The sequence below is a fragment of the Apteryx rowi genome, unplaced genomic scaffold, assembly GCF_003343035.1.
Source record: "Apteryx rowi isolate R43461 unplaced genomic scaffold, aptRow1 scaffold_161, whole genome shotgun sequence".
Taxonomy (NCBI): Eukaryota; Metazoa; Chordata; class Aves; order Apterygiformes; family Apterygidae; genus Apteryx; species Apteryx rowi.
In genome coordinates this window covers 1323130-1350839 of record NW_020447875.1, presented here as the reverse complement: position 1 = coordinate 1350839, position 27710 = coordinate 1323130, and the positions used below count along the sequence as shown (strand labels likewise).

The 27710-nt window shown below is 37.9% G+C and overlaps 1 protein-coding gene across 5 annotated transcripts in view; it reads left to right on the top strand.

The window, feature by feature from the left end:
• CAMK4 (calcium/calmodulin dependent protein kinase IV) overlaps window positions 1–27710 on the top strand; it is a 207127-nt gene that overhangs the window by 108267 nt on the left and 71150 nt on the right. For all 5 annotated transcript variants that reach the window (XM_026059868.1, XM_026059870.1, XM_026059869.1 and 2 more), the window contains 2 exons: window positions 15545–15607; window positions 16219–16301. In XM_026059868.1, coding sequence (XP_025915653.1) covers window positions 15545–15607; window positions 16219–16301 — 146 coding nt within the window. The remainder of the gene's footprint in view (window positions 1–15544; window positions 15608–16218; window positions 16302–27710) is intronic.

The following is a 27710-nucleotide window of genomic DNA, read 5'->3' as shown; positions in this document are numbered from 1 at the left end:
CCAAGGCTAGTCTGGAGATCGTCTTGTAGTTTGGGCAGGTAAATGCCTTCTGTTAAAATTAGATCCACCTCTGCCTTAAATTTCCCACATGAGTATGGACAAGTTGCTTAAAAAAATATTAATGAGTGTCACTGTTAAACAGAACAGATGGCCCCTGTTCTGTGGTTTCCAAATTGAGATACTGAGGGCCTACATCTTAGATCTACCAAGTGCTAACAACTGTATCTGAAGTAATTTGGGAGCTGTCATTGCAATAAAGCAACATGCTTTGAAGGAGGGAGCATGCGAGTCAGATGGTCTGGACTTGCGTCCTGCTGTATTCCCAATTCACTGTGCCGTTGGTCAAGTTATTTACTCTTTTTGTTTCAACTTTTTCACCCATAAAATTGAGAGAGTATTTATTCATTTTGCTTCACAGCAGTACTTTGAAGGATAGCCTGCTTAATATTCCTAGGTTTTAATTAATATATACTGTCCCATAAGAATTATTAAATATTATGAAATATTAGGCCCTCTTTGTATCAGTCAATGAGGCATCCAAATACAGAGATTATTTTGGAGGATTCTCATTTTGACTTCAGTTTTTTTCACATGTGAGCATCCTCCCTCACAGGGTTTGTGATGCTCAACTAATATCTGTGAGGCACTTTAGTTAAAATCAATCCTTATGAAGTAGCATTCTTCCTGAAGACCAGTTGATGTAATTCAAAGTCAGACAAGCGTTCAGCCACATAAACTTCTTCTCAGATTAGAAACAGAACAACTGTTTTCAGGCTATGCCTATGTTGAAAATAGTTGTTCTGGGATTAATCTAATTATACTAATCAGTTGGACAAATTGAGAACATAAAATAGTTCACACCTGTGGAGCAGAGAGGAGTGTGAGCAAAGGGAAAGGTAATGGACTTCTGTCCCTCCCTCCTGGAGCTGCGGATGATATCTAGGGTTAGGGTCTGAAAGAAATTATAGCAGGCTATGAGATCATATATAAAAAGTCTCAACTGAGTTCCTGTTTTTCTATATTCAGTAGAAAAATAAAAGTGACTTTCTAATCATACCAGAAATGAGAGGTGTGCAATGCGATGGGTGTGGGAAGATCTAAGGTGACTGATGATTTTTGTTGTGAGGGACATTGGCTGTGGCTGTTTGAGAAATGAGGGTGGCAAATGTTTAACTCTGTTGCTCTGGCAAGGCCCCATCCAACTGCTGTTTGTTGGTCCGTGGGAAGTTTCTTACTGGTGGTGAGGATGAGAGGGTCTTTGAAGCCCATACAGTGGCACTTGGGAGGATTTTTTTTTCAAGGCATGATTATCTTCTAATGTAGATAGACTTTTTTTTTTATGATTTTCATTAGTGGGTAGTATATGACAAGTGGGATACAGAGTTGGCTGGGCTCTTCATATTGTGTTGCAGTGAATTGTAGTACTAAGTGGTAGTCAAGAGGCTCATTCAAATGTTAATCGATGTTCTTGGAGGAGCGCTGCTCTTGGCTGAACCTTGCCAATTGACTGAGAAGGCAAGTGTCACAGATGCTTACTCTGAAAAGGGGTCCAGGGACTCTGTATTACGCTTGGAGATAATCATTAGAATTAATAAAACAGGACTTTTGTTGACTTTTTGAGAAAAAGCTGTATATTTGTGGCTATAAAATGAAAATTTCAATCTTCTGCCATCTGGCCTTATGGGAGCTACAGTTTGAATACCTCCTGCCTACGTATTCCTCTAAGCTCAGTATCTCTATAGGTTCCATAACTAGACTATATATACCCTGTGATACTGTAATTGTCAGTACTGTTGCTGGACTTCCATATGAGAGAGAGGAAGTTTAGCTGAGAAATCTGGTCCACAGAAGAAAATGAGAACCTGAGACAAATGCTCTCATTTGCCTGCAGTACTATGGCAGTAATTCTTTTTTTCTCCAGATGTCTAATGTTTGGAATATCTCTCTATATACATATATGTGTATATGTATATTTAAAGTCAAAATTTTCCTCACAAAGCTGGTATTCTTCATTAAAAAAATCACTTAACACAAAATTCAGTTCTCTATTAAAAAAAAAATTAACAGTTCTTAACTATAATACATGAATGCAGTGTAGCAAAGGTATGTTTGAGTAAGCAGCAATATTTTTCATGACTGTTTTTTTTCTCAGTTCTCTTATTTGCAGTTTCAGCAGTATTTTTTAAAACATTTTATTAATGTGTAATTTTCTAATTTTTTCAAAAAGAAAAAAGAAAAGTATCATTTGTAACTGCATATGAAAACAACCGTACATCAGTAGTCACCATTATTTTTGTCAATCAACCCATACATTCTCTTGTGTATTCATTCAGACACACACATCCCATCCATGTTGAGTGTAGGAAATTACTGCAGTGAGTTTTGCCAATAATTTCAGTGAGAGCAGGACTTGATGATACCTCTAGGCTGTTCCTTAACTACCACTCAACCGATAGTACTAGCTATTACATATTTAGATTATTTTAGTTTTCCTGGTATGCTTATTTTTAGTCATCAATCTCATTGGCTGTTATTCATGTGTAGTTCATACTGTTATGTTTCTTCTGAAAGATGAACAAAAGATTTAAATAAAAATTATTGTCAATGAAGAAATAAGAAATAATAAGAARTAAGGCAGCAAGGCTTTGGCTTTCCACTGCTTATATCCAGTTTTCCCTTGTATGTAAGAGGAATCTGACTTTCACAGTCTGACTCTCTACATTCCTAAAGAAAACTGCTTCTAAATAAAAATTAAGTCCATCAAATGCATAGTGTGTAAAGAAGCACAGAAAAGTTCATTTTTCATAAATACACAGAAAAAGAATAGCCAACTAAAAGAATATTTGTTCTGCAGTAAGATACCAATAGGTTTTTGTTTTATAAGCTGTGAAATTGGACACCATGTAGTGAAAGTGAAAATTTTAATGAAAAAAAGCTTTGTAATATGTTATTGTAGTCCTTGAAAGCAAAAAGCAGTTTTTGTCTGTATTGCCAGGATACAGACAGATTTTCCTTCAGAAAAAGAAAAAAATCTCACTCTGCATCTGAAAAAAGTGTTCTGTATACATAAAGTTATTTAGCACATAATCTGCATTACAATGTATTGCATTATATTGCATTGTAATGCAGATGATATGTAAAAATCACTTAATGTAGAACAATTTTTTTTACCTGTCACCATTTAGATTGAATTGCTGTGTTCTTCATGAGTAAATCGTCCCTTGGGTTAAGATATTAAGTCAAGAACAGAGAGTATGTATTATGTCTCTTTTTCCCCCGCTGCATTTAATTTACAGGTAATTAGCTAACATTCATTTCTGGTGTTCACAGCTTATTTTTCAGAAGTATAAAGACAGATTACTAACAAGAGTAAAATACAAAGCTCAATTCCTTGTGCAATTCAAGGAAGCTTAGCCTCGTGCATACTTTGCATTGTTGAGCAAGTACTGAGAAACTAAATAATATCCTTTAGATTATTAATTCAGTAAAAAAGAAACAATTGACATACGCACATTCAGGTTTGAATAACTTAAGAGGAACTTTCATGAGACAATCCGAGCTGCATTTCCTCCTTCACCAACCCATCCATGGATGTTTTGCTCCTGCCCACAGTGATTTCTTCTCCATGGCTTTAAGCATGTCTAGAGGAGCTGTGGATGTCTGGTTTGTAGATAACTGTAGAGAGGCAAGACTGGGAATAGGCATGAAATGTGTTACTCCGTGATGATATATTTAACACCAAAAGCAAAGCTTCAGCCCTGCAAAAGGGCAGAGGTAAATATTAGTCTAGCCGAAGCACAGGTAAATGTTAGTCTATCCTGAGATTATAGTCCTTCTCTTAGAAACCCTTCACTATTTACAGCCTGTTAAAGATAGTCTAGTAACATGCCTTCAGTGGAGCTGTCCCGCAGGGAAGACTGTCTATGAGGCTTGCACTGGGGATCTTGGAGTATCTCCTCCTTTTGCATTTTAGGATGTCGTTGTTCTTGAGAAGCCTGTGCTGTGATCCTATGTCACCATTGTGACAGTAATTCATTTTAGGGGAGGGAGATTGAGTTTCCTTGTTCTACACTGTCAAACAAAAAATTAAAGGAAGACTGGGTACATACACAAAAATGAAGAGAAAAGAGCAGAAGATAAGAAAAGACAGCATTCTCTCTGCTGCTGGAAGGTCAGTCACTGGAATAAAATGAGGCCAGCATATGACTTACAACTTAGTATCCTGGATTCATTCCTCTGTCCTGCAGTTGAATTCTTCTCTAGCCCCTCAGACAGGCAAATCCAATTCTGTTTTTTTAAGAGAGGGCATTTATTTTACTAAGAACTCCATAATCAGCGTGTACTCATTTGGCAAACTGGTTACACGCACTAGTATGTTTCAAGATAAAATATATCCTCTTTGGCCGAGCTGGACTCCTTTTATCTTGTGTCCTGTAAGAGAAAGAACACMGGTAGGCAGGAATAGAAAAGTGGAGGCAGAAGTTAAAACAACAGTTGTATAGGCAGCAAGACCTGCAGGTACAGGTTATGAAAGAGCCTTCAAAAAATCATGAAGCTAGCATCACTGTCTGATCTCTGTGGGGTGTGTGATCTGGTCATAGCATCTCTTAAGATCGGAACAAAAGTTCAGTACAAGCTGAATGTTGTGATGGTGATGGCTGCAGGGCTAGAGTATATGGGTGAGGATCATCCAGACTTTTTGCCAAACAGAACTAGCTCTCCATTTGAATTAAGAAGTACTTCCCTATGAAAAAATAAAAACTGAATAAATAAAAAAAACCTAATAATATGTTTTTCCATAAATGTAAAAAAATATATGTTATTCCTTCCCCTTCTTTTTAAGCAGCCTCCTAATATGACTGTTTGTTTGTTTCTAGAAAGCTATTCCATTATACTTTGCATATATTGCATGAACAGATATTTAAAACTTCAACTGGGCTTTTCTTAAAGAACCAGAGTGTACTAATGTAAATACAGTTGACACCAGCTGGAAACCCTTCCATAAATAATAAGAAATAGCCTAAATAAGATGCTTTGTTTTGTACATCAGTCCTATGGTATTCAAGTCACTTTGATTTATAATCCTTTTGAGAGAATTCTGATTTGAAGTTACTTTAGAATTGCAAAGATTATATGATATGCTAACATCTGAGGACCTCTAAGCAGTACTCTCAGGAATATCAACCTACAGAAATTTAAATTTTTATCTGCAAGATATATAACACTCATACTCCTTTTAGCTGTTTACCCCCCTTTAAAATAATAGTGCTACAAGAAGAAATACCATGAGAAGTAATTGTAGGTTTTTAGACTGAGTAGCACATGTACTAAGTATATGACTTAAATGTAAAAACATGAGAGCATACAAAGTCAGAAGACCTCTGTGGTGTGACTTTCAAGAATTTGTGGGAAAAATCCTAATTCCTGCAGGTCAAGACAAATGAGAAGCCAAAAATCTGTTTATCAACACTCTAGGAAAATAATTCATAGTACCATTATGACTCATTTCCGTTATTCTTTTTGGACTATTACTATGTTAGAGATGCAACACCACAGTGAGAGAACACAGTAACATTTCTGTGTTTTACAGACGGGGAGAACATGAAGTGCTAAGGCAAGGGACTAGATCTATAAAGGATTTGTATTCAGACAATTAGTTATTGCTGTTTTGTGCATTCTGCTGCATACTTGTCTTTACAGATAAAATGCATATAGATAAACTGGTATGGGCAAGGCTTTGGGGTAGGCTGTTYGCCTCTCATATTGCTTGCCTTACAGTAGGCAGCAGAAGGAACAGGACCAGCACAGAGGGCTGAGCAGGAAGTGGTGCATGTTGCATCTCAGCTTTTCTCCAGGAGACARATATCAAACACTGGTGCAAGGAGCACTCACCAGAGAGAGGAGTTCATAGTTCAGATCTTGTTAGATCTCTAAGTCAGTCCTTTCAAAGGTGGACAAGGATTAAGATGATGGTAATTGCAGTGCTCTTCTGTATGGTAGCTCTGTGATAAAACACTGATACGGGAATAGAAGATCATGTTTAAGAGTCCTCCGCTTCATGAGAGGTCTAAATCATACCAGAAGGTCTGCCATGCCAGAAGAATGCCATTATCAGCTATAAACTCTTCCAACCACTTTCTCTCTTTCCTGTGAAAATAGTGCTAGCAGGCAGAAATAACATTCAAGATTCACTGGCTCCAAGAAAAGGGCACAAAAGGCGGCATGACTTCATATGTGATTGATAGTTCCTCATTCTTTCCAATTCTTCATTTTGTTTGTTGACGTTATGTAACCAATGGAGAAAGGGGCATAGCATTGGTGGACACCATGTCTAACACATAAACTGTGTATTATAAGCCAGGTCTTCTCCCTCCCATGTGGTGGATATGTGAAATGTGTCCAAAGAGGGACAGCTTTACTAGCATTGAGCTTTGTGCAGAGTTTGTTAGTCACAAAGTTTATGAGAGCATGTTCAGAGTAGTCATTTGTAATGGGGAGCTTAGTCTGAAGGTCTCAACTAGTTCTCAGCCCTGACTAACTGGATGTCTCGAAAAGCTAAATTAGCCACAGGAACATAAGAACCTAAGGAGTCTTCAGGGTTTGTGTTCTTTGGTTTAGGTACGAAAATTCCATCCCAAATCACACTTCATGTGACAGAGGTGTATTTTAGCTCTGTCTCTATGCGAGTTGCCAAATCTGCATGTGAATTTGGTGGCAGTAAAGGGAGAGGTAGTCGGGTCTCCTGCAATTCAAATATTCCTCTGTTTTGATTCAGCTCACATAGCTTACGATTGCCTCCTTTCAACTTAATCTTCTCCATCTATTACAAAACTGTACAAAGCATCAGGGAACATAGCATTAAATATGGAAGACACCCTGTGGCACTTGTGCACAGAATTCGCAGGTTGGGTTTTAGTCCAGGCTGTACCATGTTCTTCTGCCTGGTCTGTTGGAGAGAGAAGTCACTGCATGTTCCTGCTGCTCTCAGCCTACTCAGTCTCTGTCCCCTTTCCCAGCATGGATCATAGATCCTGCAGAGGAGGCAAGTTAATGTGCTATCATGGATGTAGTTGAGACATCCTCCACAGGGAGTAGAGAGATATAGGGACAAAAAGAGTTCCATAAATTCTGACGTTATTTATTGATGCATAGCACTAACAAGAAACTCGGCTCAGTTTCTAATCTGTGAAACAAGCTCTCTAAATCGGCTATAAAGCCTTTCTTTCATGTGTCTGTCTACTTCCCTTAATCATCTCACCATCTCTACATGCTTCTCTCTGCTCTCTTCCAACTATATCAAGCATTTTTCATTGTCAGTCTCTGAAAAGCTTCTAGCAAGGAATTCCTTCCCTGCTTTCCTTTGAGGACCTACTGGTTTTCTGTGTTATTCAAGTTATAAAGTACATAACTTGTATGTTTTAAGGAGTTTTGGGGACAAGGGCTCATTTATTCGCTTACTGTAGGTGTAGAGTTACAGGTGCTGTATACTATCAAATAACACTAAAGCGACTTCGGGGACACTTCATTGCCAGGAGTTGGGGCTGATGTATCAGACGTATCAGAAGAGTAGCCTAAGGGGCCTAGGACCAGGAGATTACAAGTCTTCATGTCCAGATTAAATAGCCAGTCTTGAGATCTTGAGGGGTTCATCAGAGGATATATGCAAGACTCGTAATCCGCACCTGAAATTGTCAGGATTTCATCCTGCCTGATGTATTTTGAACAAATCAGTCTCAGTTGATCAGCAAACTTGCAGTCAGGCGTTCCCCAATCATTATCTATGTTATTACTTACAAAATGGAGTAGTAGAGCATATATGTGACTGCATGGAATAATTTGGTATTGAGGATGGAATTTACAATACTGGCATATCAGAYTTTCATTGGGTAACATTGAAGGTTCACGTGAATCTATAATGTAAGTTAATATGGATAAGGATGTGTACATTAGCTTAGCGTTTCTGTGCAGTTTCTTAAATTCCAGCAAGCATCACCCTTGGCTAATAATGTTAGTAAGTGTACTGTATTCCAGTTCTTTATGATTGAGTTGAGGCATCCAAACACATTAGCGTATCTTTAAGATAAAATACTGTACTGGATGATAGGAAATGTCCTATCACCTAACAGTTCTTGATTTCTAGAGACACTACTATTAAGCCAGACACTCGTGAGAAGTGGCAATATGATTTACTTATTCGGGGGGGRAGCCTTTACACAGAATATCAGTTGGCTTAACTGGTTATGTCAGTTAGATTAAAAGCTGGATTCATAAATCTTAACTTGGAAGTGAGTTAAGTTTTAAATTTGTAAGTGTATAAATGAAAGGCAAGGATGGGCAAGAAATGGCATGGACAATTTTCTAAATAATCCTGTAAACAAGAGTATTTGAGAATGGGAAGTTGTACTTACCTTTTGATCTACACATTGTTCTTCTATTTTAAAAATCTCCACCCCCGCCCGGCTCTGGGAACGACAACAATAGCAGTGTCACACTATAAATAGTGAATAGCTGAAATGAGCAGTGCATGAATACCTAATAGCCTGAAATTTGCTTGCATGAACTGCTCAACATTTATCAAATATATTTGCAAAAATCTGTATATAAATGAGCCAGGACCAGAAATAATGACCAAATTAGTCAAATAGACCACAACGTATCATAAGGTCTGCTCATTGAACACGTAACTTGTTTTGAACTCAGTTGTAAAATGTATTATTGCAAATCATCAGCATTGTCCCAGCTATAAATGCGACAGGATCTACCCTTCACCCTTCTGTGATACCACTAAGTTAATGAGGGTGAGCAATAGAATCCATCCACACAGATTCATATGCCTTTGGAGAATATTATGTGAATCTGGCCAGCTTTACCATTAAAATCTTGTGTTACAAAGTGCAGGGCCTGTTAATTGGATACATCAGCATGTGATTTACTATGTTGAAGTTTATCCTTCAATCCTGCAGATCATCTCTATCCATCTGATGACATGCCTGCCAATGTGACTCTGACCTCGCTATACAACTGCATTTTGACAAATGGAGAAATGTTGCCCTTTGATTGATAAACTGACATTTAACAGAGTGCTAACATGCTATCATATGTGGATATTATATTTCTCTTTATTTTTTTAAAGCATATGCCTGTGCAAGGCCAGTTAATATGTGTTTGCCACCAGCAGGTTTGCATGTACAAGCAGACATTTAGGCACCTAAATTTGTCCTGATAAATGCAGTCATGCTAATGTAACTTGCAGTTGTTCCATAAAAAAATTGTGTACAATCTGAAGAATATGCATCAGCTGAAAGACTGTGTCTGTAAATTAGAAGTGTGGACATGTGCCTAAAGACAGAAAATATTATTTGCTGTAATAAATAGTCTATGTTTTTGCATTAATAATACAAGTTGACTTACAAAGTCTCTGTAAAAATTGTCAGCAACATACAGAGTGAAAACTCCCTGCTGAGTTTGTAGAAGATACTGCAGGACTGTGCAATTACCGCTGTGCTTTATTGTATTGTTTGATTTTTTTTTCTTCAGGGACCTCATGTTCAGCTTGAATAGAGATAGAGCCGGAATAGTCTGCCAAGCATAAAAGACAAAAAAAAAAAGATTTTGAAACTTTTTTTTTTTTTTTAAAGAAAATGTTATCCCGCTATGAGTGCAAAGGTTGCTGTCTTGCAAAGAGAGAGCTGCAGACCTTGCTGAGGAGGTCAAGCAAGAAGGGCCCCTAAAACATAGGAGGAAGTCTTTATTTCAGAAACTCATTTTTGTCCAATAAATGCTCTCCCAAAGAAGCAAATCACCTAAAGTTGATGTTAAATAAATGCCCCATTTAGAACAAAGAAGTAATCCTTTATTTCAGAAAGGTCAGCTTTTTTAATGCTGATTTTACCCTCTGCCCACTGCTACACTGGTTACTAAATTACGCCAGAATAGGTCAGAAAGATAGACTGGCTCACATATAAAGCATCTATTTTCATTTGTTCTGGAGTTTTCCTGCTATCCTGCTTTTTGTATTATTATTTATGGTGAAAGCTGACATCCAGATCTTCCATTGATACGTAAACCAGCTCAGATACATTACATGTATTTCAATGGTACTATCCAGTTTTGTACAGATTAAAAAAACCCACACTGTATGCCTGCCTGGAGGCATAGCACATACATTCAGAAGTCCTCTTTAGACTGTTTTTAATCCTGAAGTCTGAAAGGCTTTCTAGGAAGATAGTCTGTGTACAAGTGTCGATGGAGCTGGCATTAAAATGGAATTTCTTGTTACCCAGGACATTTTGAAAATAAAAAACAAAAGCTAAAACTGAATAGAAAAGGCATATTTTGAATCTTTGTCTTGTGAACTCTAAATTTTATTTAAATTCAAACTTGACAACTTAATTTCTCCTTTCCTGACATTCGAAGAGAAGCTGGGAAACCCAGTGGCCCATTGCACAGATGTGAGAACTTGGGAATAGACCTTTTAGACCACCAGAGAATAGGCGGCTCTGCTTCTGGGTAGTCTGTGTGTGTGTGTAGTCTTTAATATTTCAGTTTAACTGTAAGAAGACAAAATAATGACAAAGTAAAAAGAGTAGTTAGCAATTGATACCATGAAATATGGAAGAGGGTTAGACTATAGTGTGGTTACTTTAGCTAAGGAAAAAAAAAGTTATTTCTTAGAAACGGTTTTAATGTAGTGTGGTGGCAAGCCAATAACCATTTGCAACATGCTCCCTGCAACCGTAGTGAGATGCACGCTCAGAKCCTGAATTGTTGGTTCGATAAAACATTCATTTGCTTAAATTAGAGGTATTCACGTGAGTCAATGAGCAGGGTATTAAACAAGGAGCAGTGGTGAGCAGCCTGGGCACACGGCTGTGGCCACCCTGCACCGTGGGCATGCGTGACCAGGCGTGCCCGTCTGTGGTTCTAGGGCCCTGCGGGAGCACAGGGGCAGCGAGCAGGCTCGCAGGGTGACAAATGCACTCTGTGTCTTGCTTGCTACAGTTTTGAGGGGCCTGTATGTGTGCTGGCCACCTATGTTCTCAGGATAGCACACCATACCGTGAGGAAGAAACTAGATTAATTTGCTTACAACGACAATTCATTTTATTTCAGGTTTGATTTAATTTGGGTAAAAACAACACTTGAGCATTTCAAGTTTGTAGCATCACTCCACTTCATCTCAGGGCATAGAAACATTGAAGAATCTCAGCTTTCATTATAGATTCTTCCAGCCCTTCCCCTTGCTAAAGTATTCCGAAGTTTACAAATCAGGACAATTGACTATAGCTGGTGCTGCTTCACTGATGGACCAGCATCAAGTTTCAAAGATCCRGTGTTTTTAAAAATGTATCTATAAAATACATAAATGCCTAATTCCAGAGAAGTGAAATAATTGCAGAGAAAAATGCTAACACATCCAGAAATAGTGACACTTCTATGTTGATGTTTTATTGTAAATTAAGGGAGTGGATAGTTTCATTCACCCACACTTGCAGATGCTGCCCTAACTTTCTGGGCCTTGGTTTCATTATACATGAAGCACCCTATTAAAGCTGTTAATCTCATGTCTGTCTGTCTGAAAACAGGACATATGATTGCTGTTTTGAGTGTGTGTATCATGCCACCATCTCTCTAGTGAACTCGGGTAACAGCAAAGTCGTGACATAGGCTGCAGTACAGGTAGCCGTTTCCATTAAGTACTCTGGGTTCTTGGACTGCCACTTGGTTGCAAATTCAGGCTGCTGGATCTTTGCTGCTATAGCTACTTTAGCTGATTAGATTAAAGCCAGCATGCAGGTGCCTACCTGTGCTGCAGTCACAGCTCCTGATTTCCTTACTGATAAAAGCATTTGGGGTGCGCTGCAAGCAGCAGGACAAGGCAGTACGATATCACTCCTCAAAGCTGTTCTTGCTAATTTATTATGTTTTAGCACTTGATGCGGGTGGCTGCACAGATAAGCTATAGAAGCATGTAGATGTAAGTTTTAATAATCACAGACCAACCAGCAGTTTCTTATGAATTTGTATCTATGGGCAGTGAAAACTTCATGCCTAAGGTCAGTGGTGAAGAACAGATAAATACTGTGTCAAGGTGACCTGAAAAAGCACTTCTAAAATTGAAGTGGACATACCACAGTGGAAAGTCAGAATGCTGTTTCTTAGGCCCTATCACGGCAAATGCCTTTTGACTGCTTGCAATAAAAAGCTTGCAAATGGAAAATACAGTTCAGTCGAATCTCACCAGTGTTAAAATCACCCAAATGTGGCATTCACACAACATGGTACAGAACTAATACGAGTTTTTCACACAGAAAAATAATCTTGTAAGTCAGAATCAAATGTTACTAATGAAACATCTAACCAAAAGCATACGCTAGTCCATTTAGCATAGATTAAAAACAAAGAAAGCTTGTAGAAGAATAATTGCTAAACTGGTAGAACCAGGGCATGTCTGAAAGTTAACATTTGATGTTTTTCACTTTACARACGGACCAACTCTGCTGCCTTTATAGTCTTGATTGTGATATACTCGTAAATAATCTCACTGGCAGTCCTATAAGTAATGTTCATTTAAGGAAAGCTCAGATAGATTGTTACATATCATGCTGCATGTTTAAATCCAAACAGAAAGAGAAAAAAATAAATAGTTTGCAGGTCAAATATTAAATCTGCAAAAATCAAACCACTGTATTTGATCTATACAAGCATACTTGATTTTCCCAAAGATTTGTGGTAACAGGGTATTTTGGAAAATTACACAGATTTTAAAATGTGTTACTGCAATATCATATGTTGCAGAGTGAAATGCATGATTGTCATCCTAGCAAATGATTTCTCTCAGGAATATTAGTAGTGAATTGTTGATACTCATGCTCAAGTAAACAAATAGGGCAAGTTTGGACCTGATATAAGTAGGTACGTTTTGTTGGAAGGAGCTGAAGCAAGGAAAGTATTGACATAGCTCTGTGTTTTGTGTAAGAGAAGGTAAGAGCTGAAAAGTAAGTGATAAAATAGGTTCTCTATAATAAAATAGCATGACTAGGTGTGGTACTGCATTTACTATGAAATGATTCAGATCACTTGCACATAAATGCTTCTGTTTTAAGAGCTATCCCAATAGCTATTTTCCAGGATGCTTATAAATATTTAGTATTTCTAAGTATTTATATATGGTCAGTTTGCCATCGCATCTTAGCATCCCAAATTTTTAGATATGATTTCCTCATACCACCCCAAGGAAGTATTATGAAAGTATTCTTTGTCTGTCAGGTCAGGAACTCAAACACAGAGGGACTTGCCTGTGGTCACAGAGTAAATCTGTAGGAAAGCGAGGAATTGAAACTGAGTCTCAGGTCACTCTTTTTCACTTAATTGTTGCCACCAGCTAGAGAAGAGGAGGCCTTTATCATTTCTCAGTAATACCTCCTTAGAGCCAAAAGGAAACATCTTTAGAATTTGGACAGCCTATTACATGCTTGTTGCCAGATATTCTTGATGAATGAACATTTTCAAAATGAGAGAAAACAAACTGTAGGTTGTTCAGTTTGTACTAGTCCTTTTGGAGGAGGTAAATTGCTCAAACCTAAACAGTTTTCATGGGGGAATAACTGGCCATGTAGTACTATACATTAATTTTTCTGATCCTATATGAGATAGGCAAACCCTGTACAAAGCACATCAATCCAGAGTTATATTATTCTCTCAATCATCTGAACCTTGTGATTCTGAAGGAATTGGGGTAAGCTTTTAGAACCCCTGGCTGTGCATTTTCACTCGTGCAAGTAATCCAGAGATGAATAGCCACACTGATGTCAAGGGGGTTTTGAACACGAGTGAGACCTCTTCACATGAGTAGAAGTGGGCAGGCTGGTGCTCACAGCATTTTAAGAAAACTGTGGAAAACAATGCTTCAAACATGCCATTTGGGCTTTTTCCTGTACAGCGTGCTTTGCAAATGCTGAGAGATATTTCGTTATTGACTATGGTCTTTATCTCCAGTAGGATATTCAGATAATGGGCTATTTCAGTCCTCTTTAATTTTTGCCTTCTACTACATCTCTGATTCATCAGATCTGTTCAAAGTTGGTTTTTCTTTCTTTTTGCTTCCTGTCAAAGTCACTCAAAGCAGATAAATGTCAATGAGTTTCAAGGAAGCCCTAAGGGTCTAATTACTCGTTTACACCACTTTCAGAGCACTGTAGCACTACTAGCTTGGAACTACTCCTGATTTACACATGTGTACAGAGGGTGTGAATCAGATTTTTTCTGTAATTCTGTCTGTAATCCTGTAATTCTGAATGTGACAGATACTTGAATTTTGTTACCCCTGGAAAGCCAAAGTACTGAAATGTACTCTTCTACTTTCAGGTGATTAAAAAACAAGAATTTTTTTTTAAGCATAGGTCTTCCTCTTTAAGAATTTGTATGTATTTTTATATTCCTTTTAAAGTTTTATATAATATAAGAGTTAATTTCATACATGCTGTAAAAAAATGAAAATTGTGTTTGTTGGAAAACCTTAATTAGGAAAACAAGGAAACAAACAAAAATGTTCAGTTTAACTTCATCTGTGTCAGCAATTTGGAAAAAATTAGTGACTTAACTTGCTGATTCTTCTTCAGTTAGTAACATCTGAGATGAAGAGTGCTGTAGAAGAAATATGTTAGTAATTGTCATCAGTGTAGGATTTCTCTTGGATTCGTGCAAACGTTTGTCACCAAGATAGTTTCTTCATAAAGGTATTGATTGCATAATGATTCGTTCACGCTTAAGCACTCAAGTTCAGGGGGAAATGCAGTTCTCTCTGCTGAATGAAATACTCCTCAGGCCTGCGTCTGTTGTGAGAAGTGACCAAATTCCCCCAAGGGCACAAGGGGTGGTGCCTGAATCTTGAAAGACTCTGCAGTTTGAGAAGGGAATGAAAGGGGTGGGCTAATCCTCACAGAGCTTTCCCCAAAGGGACAGTCTTTTGCAAAAATAGACCTTTTTCTTAAATTTTTTGAAGCAAGTTAAAATTAAAACCTTATACCCTGTCTGAGGTTGAAGGATRTTTGATGTTTGCATCACTCTTTCTCTTCTCAGGATGTTACACTACTTAGATATATACATCCTGCATGGGGTGTTTGGAAAATCTTGTCTCTTGGACTGTCTAGGACAGCTGTTGATCAGAGTGTATCGAAAAGATTCTAGCCTGGTGTAAATTGTACCAACTGAAATAAAGATGTACAGGGGCAAAATTTAAATAAAAAATAGGAAATCTGGCATCTTTTCAGGTGTCTTTCCTATATTTTACTTCTTGCATGACTTACGTATACATTTGTGAATGTTTTGCTAGAAGCAGATGTTTTCCCATTCTAGTAACTGTATTGTAATAAAGGAAAATTATTCCTTACACTACATTTGGTTTGTGTATCTTGCATTGGCTTTTTCCCCCAAGTGATCTAAAACTGCTGTTCATAAACATATTCCTGTGATGCAGTTAGAAGTTTCTATGATGAACAGAGAAATCAAATTTTCACCTTTTTCCCCCCCCACTTTTAACCAGGTAGACAAGAAAATTGTCCGCACAGAAATAGGAGTTCTACTTCGCCTTTCACATCCAAACATTGTAAGTTTAACCGTGTTCCACTCTGTGTCCTTTTTAAACCTTCTTTCTGTTCCTGAGAGCTCCGTATTGACTATTGTAGTTCGCAYATACAGACTTGTGAGAGCTTTGAGTTAAAGTTTTGGATTTTCCTCGTATGCACATTAGCAGCTTGTTATACAAGACTGCAAAATCATACTTATACTTTAAACTATTGATGTTCTGACAGAGTTTAGTGAAAAACTGTGCAAAGCAAATTCTATAAATGGAAGGGGATATGGTGTTGTCAGTCTGTGGAGGGTGGGGAAGGTTTTACATTCAGCTTACTCTGAAAGATTGTCAGACAGGTGTTGACAGGCACTAAAGAAAGCAGTTTCTAAACCTCATATGTCACAGAGAGGTTGCTGAGGTATGAGGAGTATGAAAACAACAAAAAGAGAATGCAGAATAGACAAAATTAGCAAAAAAAAAAAAAAAACTTCTACAATAAATTGCTCAACTGAAGGTAAATGACACACCAGCTTCAGTTGGTCCCATCTTTTGTTTTACTTGCTGTAGGCTGTTTCCTTCAATTGGCCCTGTGATATCTATGCTCAGCAAATGCGAAAATGAATCATTTTTGTTTCTTTTACCAGATAAAACTGAAAGAGATTTTTGAGACCCCTACAGAAATCAGTCTTGTTCTGGAATTGGTCACAGGTGGAGAGCTGTTTGACAGGTGAGTGATCTATATGCACCTCATTCTGCACATTGCACAAGGCTTCTCCTCTGCAAATAATCCCTGTGTCAGTAATTACTGGAGTTGTTTCATCAACATATGTTTTATTCACATGTGTAAATAGCTGCAGGAGTTGGCTTCAAATACACATTTGGAAATGTTATTACCAGGAGATCTTTTTGAAAGGCGAAATGAGTTGAAAATGGAGGAAACTGTTAATAGATTCAAAAGAGCACATACTGTTGAAAGAAGCTGTTCAGCAGATGCACAGTGTCAGGGTGTGCTGGACCAGACAAAAGGCAGGAAAAACTGGCAAAATCACACTGGCAAGTCAGCATAAGATGTGGGAGGTGGCAATCAGCCAGCCAGGAGAGCAGCGTTACATCAGACGAAAAAGATGGTAAGCAGAGTGATAAAAAAAAGACTATTTGGTATTAATTGTATTTATAAAACTTCTGCTTTTGTTAGAAACATTCTGCAAGATAGCTATTAAGTTCTGAAGGTAATTTACTCATAATGCTGCACATTCTTACGGTATAGATGCATATGTATAAAATAAAAAAAGTCTAATATTGCTGGGGGCAATATTTTATTGTTAGGCATTTGTTCTTTTAGAACAAGAGAAAATACAGAAATTATATTTATATATAAAAGCATTTAATACTGGCTTGGGTAAGTCAGTTAATTCACTGAAGTAATCTAAGGAAGGTACAATGCTTTCCAAGTCATACAAGGGCAGGTTATTTAATCTTCCTTCTTCTATAATTAAATTTTTAGTATTGCAGTGGATTGCTATATAAACATGCATTGAAGACTTGGTCTGAAAGGCTCTTTGACTTGTGAAAACAAAAACATACCTTTCTTTGTAGCATGCTCATAGCTACAATCTTGAGATGAGCTGTTTCTGAAACGTAGCAACAAAAGCAACTCTTCCTGTAACATCTTTAATTCAAACAGAAGAAAGGTGGCTGCTAACTCAGTATGCAGTGTAAACAATCAGGAGAGATGTGCTGCAAGCAAAGCAACCAGGTCCCAGCCCTGAGCTAGAAATGACCCTTTGCAAGGTGTCTTACCTTTCACATAGCCCTTTGCATGTGCACATGGTTTCAGATAGGGTGTTTTTCAGGAAAGTTGGGTACTGTACAGGAGTCTCTGCTGGGAAGTGTCTGCCAAGGGAAAAAAAATATGCCAGTGAGATGATTGGTTTCTGAGCAGGGACCATATATTTGGTAGAAGAGCTGAGAATGGAACATTGCACATGATCCAGGATGGGGAATTGCATTATTTTATGAAACTTGGGTTTAATGTTGTGACATTTTCAACATTCTGTAATCTTCTACTTGGGCTGTGATTATAGGATTTGGGTCCTCTGGATTGATCTTTCCCCAAAATCGTGCACTTAATTCATGAGTTCAGCTGTTACAAGCTGTCTGGCTGTGCCTGGAACAGAAGCAAAGCCATTTAGTCACTTCCTAGAATTGCGGTGCCCCCTTGTGATGCTAGGAACGAGCACTTATATCATGGAGTTCTGAATTAAGCATCCTCCTTTTCTCCATATACAATAGAACTGAAAATTTTGGCAATACATTCTTATCTGATCTGTGATTTGGAAAAAAAAGACGTAAGTTATTTTCAGCTGTTAAAACTAGCAATAGGAAAATGACTTTACCCTGCAACTTTAGTCTGACAATAATTTAATAGAAATATGCAGCCAAGGTGTTTTGCACTAATACCATGAATTAAATGTTAGCTGTCCCTTTCCTTTCTTTCAGCGAGGCTGAAGGATTAACGCTCTCACTGTGCTATACAGTGACTGCCCTCTGAGTTTTAGTGAGGGAATATTCAGCTTTCTTCCGTAGGGCAAGCTTCCTCTCTCACATTTAGTCTTTTTATTTCATACATCTTTATCTCATGCCTGAGGGAAACGTTCTGATTTACCAAGAGGCCTCGCATGTTCTGTCCTCTGTCTTTGTGGGACTCCGATCCCAGGAGGAAGCCGAACAACACTGGGAAATCTCCCGTTTGGCAGCAAAGGAGCGTGGGCTGCCGACCAGGAGCTGCCACCACATCAGGAGAGCTCCCTGTGGCCATCCTCAGGACAAGACTGGACAGCCAGCAGACAGGCAGCACCGTCCCTTGGCCAGGGATCACCCCAAGGGTTTTACGCAAACAGCGAAGTAACTTCTGTACTTTGAAGGAGTTACTCTTGTGCCTCTTCCAAATTAGCTATCAGCAGATGACAACACAAGACCTGTTGCACAAATGCACCTGGTCTCCTTACTCTAAACATCTGTCTATATTCATTGCTGTTACCATTACTACTAATCCTAATAATATGCAGCTAATTTTTATCTCATCTATTTTACTGCTTTTGTTGCCACTCCAGATTTYCATTCTTCTTTTGCATGGTATTTGATTTGCAGATGAGCAACTTGTTTCACATATGCTTTCCCCTTATTGTGAAGATGACTTTATAAATACCCAAGATCTGATTAGTTATCAGGAATCATATTAGCATTATTTATGCACTGCTAGTTTCATGCCACTCTAACATAAAAGTTCTGGGTAATAAAATTATTCACTTCCTTCACCATGTTTAATATTTCCATGAAATCATCCACGTTATGGCTAAAATGGGTTTTCATTATGACAGTTTTTCAATTGTGTTATCCAAAAGGAGATAAATTCAAACAAAATTATCTGTTATATCAGTTAACATATATATATATATATATCAGTTAACATAGCTGAAATAAGGCTGGTTTTCTGAAGGTGATTTTTCTAAAGGAAATCTGTTCTGCAGACTTTATAAATCACATTCTAGGTCATAACCTAACATGTAATGTTCCGCTGTCCCAAGCATAACAAATTTAACTCTACACCCAGTTTGAAAGGTTTTATAAAATAGAATGTTTGCATAATGATTTTTGTCATCCCAATAAGTGAGCAGTAACAAAGGGCTTTTGAGGACAAATCTGTATACAAAATGACCAAAACTTAGAGAAAGGTACAGTAGGTCTAAATGAACTGATACTTCAGCTATTTCCTAATACCCTCTCTCCAGCCCAGTTCTGGCACATATGACTTTGACATTTGTTTGGCCCTCCTGTTTCAGTCTTACGTGTTTAAAACAGCCATGCATGCTTTAAGTGCATTTAAAACAGCAGTGTTTTGACAGGGTCCTGAAGAACAACTCTCCTGTATGGTGCTGAGTGCCCCAACTGCAGTGTGTCAAGCAGCATATGGCAGTGTTTCACACACTGCCAAAATACTGAGGGCAGGCTGTTGTCACACGGGTCCTTGCTGGGGCAGGTTCTTACTAAAAAGACCAAAACAAAACAAAAATAGCATAGCTRTTGTTCAAATGCATGGCAGAATGATCACGCTAACGTATACCCCTGCTTTCTCTGTCTGCCAGCATAGTCTTTTAAGGACTTTTAACAAGCAGTTTAAATGAAAGGAAAGCTAAAGTTGCTCCAGTCTATACTGAAGTTTGTTTGAAGTATCCTTGTGGATAGAAAATTGCAGGACCGGAGGAAAGTGGCAGCCAAAGGCCARTTTTCACCCCTCTCTCACATCTTTCTTCTCACCTTGTCTTCTTAACGAAGCATGCTGTGGAGCCACAGCTCAGAACATAGGCACATTTTTATATGAGAATTTTGAGTGATGGAAAGAAAGAAGGAAATGTGTTTTATTAGGTTTTTGGATAACTTCATATTATGCAATATGAATTGAATTGAAACAATAAAGTAATAAACATTATGTGGGTACTTTTAGAAGGCAGATTTATAATCAGAAAGCTGTAACATTTCATCTTTTCTCCAAGTAAAAGGAGAAAGCTAAAGGCAGAGTTGACTGCATTAACTCAGTAAGTGCCTAGATAGATGGCACTGAATTATCTGAATTTGAACTCAAATAAATGGAATCAGACATTTTRATCTGAATCAAAAATCACAGTGGAAAAAAGGTTAAATTCAATGATTTTAAGGGAATGCAGAATGAATCTACAGCACAAAAATTTCCAGGCAAAGGTAGACCCTGAGGTTGCATCTCATTTGTACAGGAAAATGGTCTGTCAAAGTAATTGCTTTTTTTAAAGCATTTTTATTGATAATCAGTAAATCTTAGACTGTTCAAAGGTTTGATTGATAAGTACCCAGTAGCATCTTCTCATTTTATTGTGTTAACCCCTTTGATTATTATTATGTCTTCATTTTTCTCTATAGTTCTTCCCTTTTAGAATAACAAAGATTCCTCTAGATTTATTTCAGTTACATTTTTCTCTTGTCTGTTCCTTTTGCCCTTCTGTGCCTTCACCATTCTTTACTTAAGTATAATTTCTTGATACTGTTACCTTTGCCTTTCTTTTCCATCATGTGGCATATTTCATCAGATTTTTCACTTTATTGATCTGGCTTTGCTCTTACCAATTAACCTATGTATTGTGACAGGCAGTAACAGGTCTTGCAGCACAATGAAGTCTGATTTCTGTCTTTTATGAGCTATCTTCTTTTTGAAACTGGTCTTTTTTGTTCAGATTTTATGGATATTTATTGCTTTTCGATTGAATCCCTGATATATCTCTTTTCGAAATGCTAATTTCAGCAAAAAAACCTCAACACTACTTTAACTTCATTTTACTCAGAATGCCTAGAGACTAATAAGAATGGTTTTCATTAGCCTCTTTCTTTTTTCAGTTTGAAACTATTACGGCAGTCCATACATTCCCCTCATCTGAACTTTCACGCCTTGACTCTTCTGTTTCTTCCTTCGCCTGTTGATTAAGCGTAGTGAACGTCATCTAAAAATACTGCTTATGGTTGACCTACTCTTGACTCACTTCCATTTCAAATTTCATATCATTTCCTCTGAGACAGAGGTTTAAGCTGATACTACTTTTCAAAAATTTCCTGAAGCCTCCAGGCACACCTTCTTGTTTCTGCTTATGGAAATTAGAATTGCTGAGGTACGTTGAAAGTAGTAAAGGAATTTAGCAGTCACTAAATTGTGCGCCTTTTAGCAAATTGGTGGCAGAGACCATCATCTTCTTCATTTGAAGCGCTTGTCTCATTCTGTGTTGGTAACTTGTCTCCTGGGCGCAAGTCGGAAGAGTCCTTTGGACTCTCTTTTTCACATGAGCAAGATGTAGTCCCTAACTCTGGACTGGCAGAAAAGAGCTCTGACTTGATGCTCCATTCTCTGAGTAATGGAAGGCAAACTTAACACACAAATTATCTTTGATAAAAGCTCCCCTCAATGTCATAGTGATTCATTTAGGGACTCTTGATTTCAGCTGCAGTAATGTTAAAACCCAGTAATGTACAGAATAAAAAAATGTGTGTTATTGTTTATTTGTAGTCTTTCTAGTGTTTTTTGGTATTTCCTTCCTGTACAGAGTGGTAATATTTCTTCACATATGTTTATGGTCAGCATCTTTTTTTCTGACACTGGACAGAATTACTCTAAACAAATATCTACTTGACTGCAGTGTTCTTTCAAGATGAGAAATAGTCAAATTAAAATAATTTTTTGTAAATATTTATATATAATATAGTGTTTAGAGTATGACCAATGCATACACTTAGAATTAGATGAAACACCAGGCTCCAGAACACATGCACTTACAGCTTTATAAATGAAGAAACAGCTCAAGCATTGATGATGGTATAATTAGGATACTGCTTGACTTTTGAAAAGCATCTGTACCTGTGCCTTCTAGCGAGAGAAGAGTCTCCTCTGAGTGTTTTGCTGGCTGCCTGCCACTTTCTAAATGTGAACTGATGTAATACTAAAGCTTGCCTGGTTCTTAACTCCACCATGGAAGGCTTTTCATTTAAAACATTTTCATTTAAAATGTCCTTTTGCCTTGTGTTGTTATTGCTTCCGATGATGTTGCAGGAATTGTTAGCATGGGTATGTCCTAGCTGGGACCAAGCTGTATGTTGCTAACCCACTCTGGAAAGTGGACAAGCCTTTCGAAGGTAGGCCAAATAGGCGCCTGTGGAGCTCTTCAGTTTGGTTAGTGGTGTTAGTACCGAGACTCCTTGTGATTTCAGCATCACTGAGAAACGCGTTCTCTTTTTTCTGCCAAGGCCTTATCGTTGTAATATGGACATGGCCCATGTACCAGAGAAACTAGAAGRCAGATGTATTTGTTAATGTAATTAGAAACTGGACCAAACTTTAGCTGTGATTTCCGCAATTGTTAATAAATTTAACTTTACATTTTTTTTGAAATGCAAAGAGCTGTTGACAGTTTTATGCAGGTAACAAGTTGAGGTATATCCCTACAGCCATTCAGGAAGTCTGTACCTGAGCCAAGAGCTAACTATTTGTCTCCTGTGTTGTGATTCSGTGCCTTTCCTGTAATTGTAAAACCAGTTAAGATACGAATGTTTCGTAGATTTTGTTTGTCTATTTGGTTTTTTTTTTCTGTTTTCATCATGGCAGGAGCATAAAAGGAAACCAAAATGTTTTAGGAAGCAATATAGTTATCAAAATATTCAGAGCACCAAAATGTTTGTTCTAAATGTTAAATAAGTTCATATTATGACAAAGATCTGAAAAAAAAATCCTTTTCAGATAATGTACTTCCCAGTTCGCCATTGAACTTAGAGATACCTAACAGCTGAAGCAAGGAATACATTACCCATCCATACACTGTAAGAGGAGACAAAGCCTCTATAGAAAGACTAATACAGGTCAATCTAAAATTATCCTGAATTGGCTAATGCAAATATGCTTACTCATTGAGACATAGAGGAGTGTGAGCACCATATATGTTTTTATTTATTACCCAAGCAGTGTCCTGTTTCAGAACTTGTTGACCATTTGTCTACATTTCACCCTTACTGGGAAGTACATAATGTCCCAGAATGAGCTCTAGGACAATGTGTTTAAAATGTTTTGACAGCTAAAGCTGTGCTCTTTTGGCAGGCAGAGCTGGAATGGGCAGATTATTCACCTGTGCTCAGGCAGCATCCTCAAACATCTTCGGGAGTCCAGGATTTGGGAGTTTTTTCAAACATCTCTGTAATCTTCCTGTGTGGTCTCTTACTACGGCTCACCAGCCCGGGAGTTAGATTTAGCTTTGATATTAGGAAAAACTTACTTTCAGCAAATTTGGCCAAAAGCCAATTCCTTTTTATAACAAACTTTTGATACCTGGAAGACCCTTATCCTCTTGCTCTTCCACATTCTAGACAAAATATTCTCAATTCCTTCAACCTTTCATCCTTGGTAATGTTTTCTGTGTCATGCTTTGTTACTCTCCTTTGGACTTCCTCCACATTTCCACATCTTTCTTAAGCATGCTGCCCAAAGCTGGACAAAGGGATCCAGCTGAAGCCTCACCAGGACTTAGTTGGGTGACTTCCTCAATTCCTTCATTGCTGCTCTTTGTCGCCCCCACTAGACAGAAGCCATGAAAAACGGAAATAATTTAGTTTGTGGTAATGTTGCCTTACGTATTTGTTGGTATAAAAAAAGAAATAACACAAAAACATTTGTCTGAGAGATTAAATTGAACTGCCAATTTGTAAGCACTGTGGTTGTGTAACCTCTGGAAACAAAGACTATCATTTTTTAAAATGTTTGCTAAAATTAAGCACCTGAAAGACAAGCCTGGCTTTTTGAAAATGATAAACACTGAACTGTTCTTACCAACATCAGTGCAGACAGCTGGCTGATCAGTACTTTTGAAGACATGGCTATTTATTTAGTTTTAGCTAGCCTTTTAATGTATAATTCCTTATTTAGCTACAAGGTTTTTCCTGTTCTGTGGGTGGTATAGAAACGCTGAGTAGGAATTACAAGGAAAGTAGAAGGGGAGAGAAACCCTTCGTATCCGATGCAAGAAATCTGGAAGCTTTCTCTAAGTTCTCCTGTATGCCCTGGTTATCAGAAATTATCTCTCACTTTATAATGATGGAGGGAAAACAGTTTTCCTGAATGATTGCAATGCTGCATTTCATTTCTAAAGAGGATATTAAGTAAAAACTACTTGACTTGGATTCAAATTCAAGCCCAATTATGTATTTCCTGTTTTCTGTCTTCAGATCATGGGTGGACAGTCTGAGTCATTAGTAGCAGTAACTGCTACTCTCCAATAAATTATAAAAATGGTCTTAAAGTAGGGGAGGATTAGCAAACTGAATCAGAGCTATGATGTTTATATTCGTTACTCTTCAATGCTGTAACATGGAAAATACCTATTTACAGAGAAGCATTGCTTTTTAGCTAAACAAATGCATCAAAGGAACAAGGAATTGAAACCTGCCTCAGTACAGGTATGAGCCAATATATCTACTCATTGAAAAAGTGTTCCTTCCGGAAACTTTTTGAACAGAGTAATGTCATTTCCTTTAACCCATTTCTGACTATTTTCCAGTCTTGTCTTGTAGAAATGTTATAATTTCATTTTAAAATGACATTTTCATAAGAATTATTTAAGTAAATAGGTGCAGAAAAAATGCCTATGCCAACCGAAGAATTTTAGATAACTGAAAACTTATTATATGCAATCAGAGATTTTAAAAAATTGTAACCCCATACAGACACTGGAACAGATTTTGTAGTCTTTATATAGGCCAACGTCTCACTGAGACTGTACGTGATATAACAGGATGTAGCCCACAGGTAACACATGATACAAAAGTTTTGGATAAAAGCCTGCTAGAAGTAGAATGAAAATGACCCTAAAAAGAGTCTAGTCTTTTTCTGATATTGTGAAATTTATAAAGAATGATCTAAAAATAAAATACAGAAAGGGCATGAAGAAAGGAAGAGAAAGAAAGTAGGGAACTGATAAAGTAATAAAGTAAGAATAAAATTTTATGGTTTTTGAAGGCTAAATATATTTAGCAGGCCCTTTGCAAACTAAATTATATGGCTGTAGATTCACCTAATGTTGAAATGCAACCAGCTCCACAGTGCGGAGAAATAGTATTTATAGCAGTAATATTAAATAATTCTAAAAATGACAGGTTTAAGAGTAACTGCTTAAATTGATTAGCACAAAAACCAACTGCATTTATCAGTCTGAGAGGAAGGAAGGAAGAAACAGACTTTCTACGCTCAAATTTCAGACTAGGTTGGAGGATGTGGCCTGTGTAGGAGGGAAGCAGTAAAGTAAAGCTAAGAATCAGAGAAGTAGCGAATTGGGAGGGAGGGGGAGAAAAAGTCAATTTGTTAAAGTGGGCAAGATCTCAAATTTCCCTGGTCACCAGGAGTCACAAGAATAACTTGCATTTAAAATTGCATGAATATTTAATGCACTGGATCCCCATACCCAAGAAAAACTAAAGAGAAAGAGACTTCAGTTCTGGGGTCAAGGAGCTGGAGAAGTGCCCATTTCTTGCATGTTTTGGTTCCTCTTCTGGATTAGTTCTTCTGCCTCCTGCCGCTCTCAATTACAAGTTTCCTCTGTCATTGCAGTTCAAGACTTGCAGTGGACTGTGAGCTGACTATGGACTGTGCTGCACCAGAAAGGAAATACAACCTTTCTTTTTTCTTAGCTGAGAGATTGAGCTTTGTAAGGGATAATGGCAAATGATGAATGAGAATTTAAGGTATTTTCAGTCTCGATCATCTGAGACTATTTGCAACAGTATTCACTTGAGGTTTCCACGACCCAAAGTGGAGACCAGCCTCTTCCCTGATGGCTATCTGGGATGTATAAAAGATCAGTTTGCTCATTGGCATGTCTGCCACCTTCTCAGAACAGCTGTCGAGCCAGAAAAAAGTGTTTCTGCCACACATGTCAACTTAAACATATCTCCTGCCAGAGCAAGGTGGGCCTCTAGCATCAGTCATTCCTGCAGTTAGAAGATGTTGCCCTTCCCAGGTAGCTGAGATCTGTTTGCATTTGTATTTAGGAGGTAGATAAAGAGTTACCCTAAACCCACTCCTTCAGAAACTTTGAAGACTAATACTTCTTCAAGATTTGTTCACCAGCCGGTAGGCCTGGGAGTTGGATGGGATTGCTGCAAGGTAGCTCTGTGACCAGCGGGTGAAATGTGAGGCAAGTTTGATGCAAGAATTGGTTTGCATCCTGCTGCTGAAGCATGCCGTTTCACGATGCCCTTTATTTCTCTAACAAATCTTGAGGCGAGAAGGAGGGTCATTTTGGTTTTATTTCCAAAATGAGCTTACCCTTTGGGCAAAATCAGTATTCCATCTCTCCCTGTGCCACAGCAATGCATGAAGAGTTGTGTGCCATCTGGGACTATCACTGTCTTCAAAGCATGTAGATTTTGTTTGTTCGTTTGGTTTTTGTAGCAGTGCAACAATGCAAATAGCTATTTCTATTATTGGAGTTAGCAGATCTGGCCCTCTACACAAATGTGATTAGAATGTGAATAGTGTATTTCACCAATGTCATATGCTTGCTTGCTCCAGAGTGTCATCTTCAATTTGAATCTCTATCTTGACTTTATTGATTGTGATCCCAAATTTGGCCTTTTGGCCTATCTGGCTCTTTCATTTATGTATCAAAGACAGTATTTAATTAGCTGCTTATTGTCACTGTTTCTTTCTTCTGAACTCTCAATGAAGATTTAGTCTTTCTTCATCCATGCTTTTCTTAAGGATCATTCTGTAAGCAAGGTATAATTATGTTTCTTTTTCATAATGACAAAATAAGATATGCCTGTAGGTTTCCCCTCCCCTTATGGAAAGAGGGCAATGAGACACTGTTCATCTGCAGGCTGAAACTGAAAAATTCTTATGAAGGAGAAGTTTTGTTAGCCTCAGGTCGGAGTGCTGTTATAATAAGCAAACTGTCACACCTACTATTTGCCTCCTGTAAACTATCACATGGAAGATGCAAAAATAATTATGCAAATGATCTCCCAGGGTTATTGCTAGACCTAAACTGCAGGAGAGTCTTCTTTTAGTCCTCTTTCTTGTTGCCTTGCGTAGAGACAGTTTTGAGTTTTACAGCAGACTGCCCTTAAAAATACATTTGCATCTTTAGCAAGTAGTATAGCTTATCTCACTTTATTGCTGTTACAAAAGATTAGGCTTTCTATTTGCTAGAATAATATTAATTAAGAATAGATTTGTATTCTCAATAAGTCTAGTTTCTAGACTTCTGAAAAACTAGAAGGTAACTGCATGTGACATAAGCTGTGCATGTATTACAGAATCACAGAATCACTGAGGTTGGAAGGGACCTCTGGAGATCATCTAGTCCAACCCCCCTGCTCAAGCAGGGTCACCTAGAGCACATTGCACAGGRTTGCATCCAGGCGCGTTTTGAATATCTCCAGAGAAGGAGACTCCACCACCTCTCTGGGCAACCTGTTCCAGTGCTCTGTCACCCTCACAGTGAARAAGTTTTTCCTCATGTTCAGATGGAAGTGTCTGTGTTTCAGTTTGTGCCCATTGCCTCGCGTCCTGTCGCTGGGC